At 36.7% G+C, this 7,049-nt stretch overlaps 1 protein-coding gene across 6 annotated transcripts in view; it reads left to right on the forward strand.

Moving 5' to 3' along the window:
- Nucleotides 1-1,708: 1,708 nt before the first annotated feature.
- The window catches only part of LOC147320115 (RAC-beta serine/threonine-protein kinase-like), a 41,702-nt gene continuing 36,361 nt past the window's right edge, over nt 1,709-7,049 (forward strand). Inside the window, exons 1-6 of one of the 6 annotated variants that reach the window (XM_086307942.1) lie at nt 1,709-1,835; nt 3,539-3,671; nt 3,798-3,926; nt 4,068-4,179; nt 4,456-4,606; nt 5,367-5,498. In XM_086307942.1, the coding sequence (XP_086164068.1) occupies nt 3,626-3,671; nt 3,798-3,926; nt 4,068-4,179; nt 4,456-4,606; nt 5,367-5,498 (570 nt within the window). In that variant the 5' untranslated portion in view covers nt 1,709-1,835; nt 3,539-3,625. The other 5 variants (XM_086307943.1, XM_086307945.1, XM_086307941.1 and 2 more) reach the window with 5 other exon arrangements.

Genomic DNA, 7,049 nt, shown 5'->3' on the forward strand with positions numbered 1-7,049 from the left:
ATAGGTGTATACGAATAGTCTTGCTTAGTAAGGCCATATAAAATGTTTAATTTTTTTATGTTTTCTGCTTTATCTTTTCTACTTTATAAATCATGGATTAACCATTAGTAAATAAAGTATTAACCCCTAGTGAGCACTGTCTCTTAAGAGGGTCATTGACCCACTATTAGTCAATAATAATGTGCCTCACCACATGTAAGAAGATGTAAAAAAAAAAAAAAAAGGCTGTTGGTCATTATCTGCACAGTCTTGATGCATGCTCAATCATCCAGGTAGTGAAATACCAAAAAGTTGATTCTGTTCATCCTTGCATAGTGTCCAGACGAGCAGAATCAACTTTTTAGGATTATCAGCAGAGGTTTCAGGTGAAACCATTTTGAGACCTTGCCCCACCTTATTATGTGACCCATTGAGCTCACAAGATGTGAATGGGGACTCGGGTGCCTGGGAAGGTACCTTAAAACTGCATTGTAGGTGGCAGCCAGTTGGTGTCATAAGCTGCCCCCTCTGTTCAAAGATGGTCAGTTGCTTTCAGAACTGAAGAAACTTCTCAGGTGAGAGGTGAAACATCTTCAAGGAACTTAAAGAAGTCCAGTCAGTTTCTTTCCAAGCGACTTAGATTGTATTTGTCAATATTGTGTCACACATATGGCGCTAACTTGTGGCAACAGGGAACTATCCAGTAGGTTATAATTATTCAATATAAATGAAATTTTAACTGTTGGTTCCACACATGATATACAGCAGTGTGACATATGGTTAGACAATTGCCACCTAGTGGCCATAGATGGTGTTCAGTAGGGTAAATGATGCCAGACCCAGTTAACGTACTGAACTGAAAATAACCACATGACTGCGTGAGTGCTTGACCTCAGCACAGTTGACTGAGGCTGGCCTGGACAAGCAGCAGGGTGCAAGGACCCTCTTATTGCTGCTTGCATCTTTAATATTGTATTTGGTGTTGAATCGCCTAATACAGTGGTAGAAAACTTTAAGCGTTTAGCTTGTGACATATTTTAAATGTTATTGTACTTCCAGTCTCAGTTGGGTCCCTCACTTTCACTTTTATTTTTCTATCAGCTGAGAAGCAACCAAATACAGGTGGTAACAGCCAACAGGAAAACGCTAAAATACACAAACAAACAAAAAACAATTTGGTGACTTTTTACTTCCAATCTCGAATATCCTCTCTGAATTTATAATTATAGCCATATGTAACAGAAATAGCCTTTCCCTGAACATAGTCCAGCATTAATTTGATCACACTCCCAGTGGAAAGACTTTAAACAGGCTGAAAAACTGGATTTCATAATGTCACTAACACCATCAAATGAACAACAACTAATTCACTATGTTGGCTAAAATAACATTAAGAGAACATAATTTACAGTGAATTAGGTATTACTGGGTATCTGGGTATGTGTTTGCTCACAGTATTATCCTAGTTAAAAAAGCCCTAAATCATTGGTGGCTGATCCACTAACATGTTTTCAGATACAAATCAATTTAATTTATATTTGCTTATAACATACAGACTTATGTTCTGAGTTATTAGCTTTTCAAAAAAGCATCACAAACATTAGTGTTCCAATATCTTCATGGCGCGGCCAGTGTATGTTACTAACTTCCGGGAACAATGGCATAAAAAACAAAACAAAGAACAAGCACACATGCTGCCTGCAGGGGGCGATACTTGCGTAAAGAGGTACCACTATGTGACCTAAGCTACGAAGAAGAAACTTCCACGGCGTTTTCCTCGGTGGATGGCCTGTTCTGGAACTAAACTGTGAAAGCTGCATTGAAACGAAATCTGTGTGGGATAAAGTCACTGAGATGTGCGTTAAATTAGGTTTCATAATTAAGTTGTGCAAAATATATGAAGTTAAAAGATTAGCTGACAAACTTTTAACTCATAGCTAGGTAGAACTGCTATTTGATAATCGCTATCAGGGCTCAGCAACCCTACCAGAAGGCATATGATCGCTAACGTAAGATATTTTTTTCTAATAATAAAAATAAAAATGAATTTATTATAGTTCAAGGAATCATTACTAATATTAGAGTTCGGTGTGAAGCCCCATAAAACTCGAGTATGGAAAGCACTACTATGACTGGCTGTAAAATAAGAACCTAATATGTGATAATAAGCTATAAGTAGCAAAGTGACTTTTGACACTACTCAAGTGACAAGTATCGTTGTTTGACGTTCGCTTGTCTGTTAATATAGATTCAGTGTGAATACGTTAAGTTATTAACTGTATATACATTTCTTTACTTAAAGCTTTTTGTAACGTGTGCTTTCAAACTTCGTTGTATGTTAACAGTAAATTATCTGCTGTGAGTATTTAACTGCAAACCAACTTAACTGCCCCGCTGAGTGACGAGAAACAATGAGAGTAGGATTAGAATGGTATTATGTGTTGTTTAGCTGGAATTACTACAAATTGCGAGTTTTGTATTGTGCTTTCATTTAAAATGTTGCGCGATGTTTGTAAATGTGATACCTGCCGCTGGTATCCTTGTGCAACAAAACTAGCGATAAACGCACACACTCACGTTGCAGGAATTGTACAGTAATGTACGTTAACATCCGGTAGACTTATGCATTCATGTCATATGCCAAAACCCCCTTTTTTAAATAATACTTAAAATTCCGGATTGGTTTATTAGTGCTGGGCGGCGTATGAGCCAACGCTCATTCTGTGGAGCCTTCACGTTAGCTGCAACGGGCTAAGATATGCCATTTTAAATGTTACTCACCATCACTTCTATAAAGTGTAAGGTTTCGTCCCCTTGACATGTAAGTTTATGTTCCGAGTAAAACAGTAATAGTATACATTTACAGAAACTTGTCGAGACAATCATAAATGATTAAACGATTAGCGAATAAATAGACAATGAATATGCAATAATTTCTTATCAAGTTTGAAAATATTGTAATAGCTTATTAAATATTGTGTGGTTTCCATTACTTGAACACGAAGTTTATTTCTTTCTTTCTAGCCATTCTAATATATAGTGGATACAGCATCATCGGTCGGTCTTTTTGATGTTTTTCCAACACCCATCTTTTTCAATATAAATCATTCAGCTTGACAGTGAAGCAAATATGAGACTTTAGGCTTTAAATCTGTAAATTAAGATAAAATTGTTTAATCCTAAAGTTGATAGTCTGTTACAACATCAAGACAGCAAACATTTAACAAATATCTTAAATAAGCTTTTTAAATTTAGTCAATACTCTGACTGCAGTCAGTATTGATGAAATCCAGATACTCTCATCTGGATATTATATTATCAGGTCTTAAATGACTTTTCTTTCATTTTAAGATTATTACTTTTTTAGTCAGCTGTTGACTGAATGTTAATTTTTTTCTTTTTTTCTATGGAAAATATTTAATGTCAGTGTGTGAATGTGTGTGTGAATGGGTGAATGACTGAATGTAGTGTAAAGCGCTTTGGGGTCCTTAGGGACTGAGTAAAGCGCTATACAAATGCAGGCCATTTACCATTTTGTTGCACTGCTTATTTCATTCAGTAGGTGCTGTTGTCACTGTGACTGAGTCTTAAACATAGTAAGAATCTACTTTTCCTCCTTCTGACTCTCTCTGGGCAGTCCCTTACCATGAATGAAGTCAGTATAGTGAGAGAGGGATGGCTTCACAAAAGAGGTATGGATCATGAAAATTGTTATAAAATTGTGTTATAAGATGGGAAAACTGTTGACTTCTGTTGTCTGTTGCCAGCTACTCATCGTATAATTGCACTGTTGATTTAATTTGTCGTTTTTGATCCAGGTGAATATATCAAAACATGGAGGCCTAGGTATTTTATCCTAAAGAGCGATGGCTCTTTCATCGGTTACAAAGAGAAACCAGATTTAAATGACCAACCTTCCCCACCACTGAACAACTTCTCAGTGGCAGGTTAGTCTTTTAAGATGTTGAAGAGTGGCCGTCCTTTATGTCAGATCCTTTCAGTTTTCAAGACTCCCTGTATGTTTTTTCAGTTCTGGTCCCTTCTAACCACCTTCAAGTAAATATGAATGATAATTGTATTTTTTACAGAATGCCAGTTAATGAAGACTGAAAGACCCAGACCTAATACATTTGTCATCCGTTGTCTGCAGTGGACCACTGTTATTGAACGTACTTTTCATGTAGAAAGCAACGAAGAGAGGTAAAAACCGTGAATCACATTTCTTACTATCCTTGTCAAATCCTGGCATGCACTTTTTGTGTTTTATGTACTGCGATGTGCATTTTCCTGTATCCATTATTCATTAGTTGTCATTTAGAATACTTCGACTCCATCTAATGTTTTTTTTAAATTGACAATTACTAAGTCACGCCAAATTCTCCAGTATTGATGTATATGATACAGTGATTTCATACTCTTCACAGTTTTACGGATTGGATAGCCGAGTGGCAATTTGTGATATTTTTTACATTTCAGAGAGGGGTGGATAAGGGCAATCCAGTATGTAGCGAACAGTCTGAAAATGCAGGAACAGGGGGAAGAGGAACCAATGGATGTTCTCAGCTCACCAAACGAAAGCAGCCTGGTGGAGATGGAGGCAGTTATATCCAAGAGCTGCACCAAAGTGGTGAGAGAATTAGCTGATACAGCTTTGAGCTGATAAAAACTGCTACTTACTGTAAGTCAGGCCAGTTTCAGTTGGTCTCACATAAACTCTATCAGGGAAGCAATATGTTGTGCAAACAGGAATATCAGTATAGATTTGTGAAAGGATATTTCTTACATCATACAAACATGTAATTGTCTCTGGCTTCCTCAGAATTACTATCCTTAGAATTGGAAAGTAAACCCAATGCCAGCATTCATTGGGACTGCAGTGGTAGCAAAAAGACATCTTGTAGTGTTCAAGTGTGGGGGAAAGTGGCCCCTTGGCATGTCTGCTTGCTGTATAACCTCAATAAATACTTTCCTGAAAATTTTATGGTCGTATTTGTTAGTTAAGTTCATTTTAAATGTTATTAGAGTAAGAGAGAAATCTAGTCAGTCTATTCAGGTGTTTATTCTTTGTGATTGATAAGTCATTAGCCATTTAGTGTAGAGGTTCTCTGTTTCACAGTCAGAGCCACTGCTTGCTCATTACTGGTGTGGTTTCAAACCAAGGCTGAGCTTTTATGTCACAGTGATTAGGTGAATAGTTTTATGTGCAGTCTGCTATTTGCATTAGGACATAAGGAACAAGGATGCAAAGAACGAAACTTTTCATTTCATGTCAAAGGAACAGCATAATATATTTTACTTCTAAATGTACGTAACTTTAAAAGATTATTTTGTTTAATTAAAAAAAATGTACACACACTTCCACAATGAATGAGTTGTATATTTTACAGACAATGAGTGACTTTGAATATCTGAAGCTGCTTGGAAAGGGTACCTTTGGGAAGGTGATTCTTGTCAAAGAAAAGACAACTGGAGTACATTATGCCATGAAAATACTGCGCAAAATGGTGATAATAGCCAAGGTAAGTTTGTGTATTGACATAATTGATGCAGTTGTAATTGATATATTTCTGCCATTTTGCTGCTGCAAGACTTGTCCTACTTTAACAGATGAATGCTGCGAAATGTGTGTGAAGACAGGAGTGTGGCACAGCATCAACATTGGCTTCCTGTTTTCTAGTATAATGTTTATTGGCTCATTTTGAAAATTAGTGTTTATAGGGCTTGACTAAAATATTTTTGTCATTAGTTATGAAAGACACTGCTCATTGAATTATGATCAGTTCCTGATTGTCAGTGATTTTAATATTCATGTCCATTATGAATCCAGACTCTTGGTCAAAGAATTTATTGATCTTATTGAAACATTCTGACTCAGTCTGTGTCTGGTCCGATTGTGCACATGATAAGTTCTTTAACAGCATCTTTGTTTGCATCAGCTTTCGATGATTCTGTGCTTGTAAATCGAGATTATTACTTTACTCTTAATCTTAACAAATTTATAATTCTATTTAATTTTTGGCCTTTTTTGGATTTTACTTTGATAGGTACAGTGAAGAATTGATAGGAAAGCAAAAGGAAGAAAGGGCTGCGGCTTGGACTTGAACCTGGCCGGCTGCTCTCAGCCATACAGCATGTGGTCGCTTTTTAGCAGTGCTTTAAAATTTCATAAACAGATTAGCTCTGTTGTTAAGACAAGTTTCTTTTAGCTGTGGCTCCTCAGTAAGGTGAAGGCCTACCTTACGGCACATTACTTTTAGAGAGTAATTCATGCTTTTATTACTACTTGTGAAAACTATTATAACTCTTTATAATTGGCTCTGATCAGTTCTGACTTCGTCACCTACAAGCTGTTCAAAATGTAGCAGGTTGCCTTTTGACAGGAAAGAAATGGTGTGAACACATTACACCTGTACTGGCCTCCTTACACTAGCTTTCAGTTAATTTCAGATCCAGTTTAAAACTGCTTACTTTTCAGTGGTTAGGCAATACCTAACTTAAGAGACCTTTTGAAACCCTGTAATCCTATCAGAGCACTGAGCTATACAAACCACATGTTCAATCCAATAGTTTCAGCAATCTCCCTTCAGAAATTTGCTGCCATTGGTGAACCCTTATATTGATGCTACAGTGCGGCAGAAAAAGTAGCCAAACATGCAGAGGAGTAATTGACTGCACTGAAAAGGGCAAGTTACAATAGTTGCAGGATAGAGCTACACAACCCTTGTCTTAGGATTTCTGAGTGGTCTGCAGTTATCTTGTAGTTACGGCAGTAAAACCAAAGCAGAAAATGCTACTGATAAAACTGAAACGAAGAAAGAAGAAAGACTGAACATAGATATGTTGGCCTATTTGCTTGAGGTATCGACTCAGGAGTGAAAGCACAAACAATAAAACACATTTGTTCAATATTACAGCAATAAAGGTGTTCAGCAGTCCTTTTTTGTCAGTCCATATACCCAAGTTGTTACAGGTCCTAGTTCTTTTCAGTTTCTTTTGTTCAGGTGTGTGTTGAGTGTATGTCTAGTGGGTATGGGTTTGTTTTTTTTAAATAACTATCAGAGTAATGTTAT

The sequence above is a fragment of the Aulonocara sp. 'chitande type north' Nkhata Bay genome, linkage group LG10, assembly GCF_057382095.1.
Source record: "Aulonocara sp. 'chitande type north' Nkhata Bay isolate Kocher_YH1m ecotype deep benthic linkage group LG10, A_spYH_male_GT1.1, whole genome shotgun sequence".
NCBI lineage: Eukaryota > Metazoa > Chordata > Actinopteri > Cichliformes > Cichlidae > Aulonocara > Aulonocara sp. 'chitande type north' Nkhata Bay.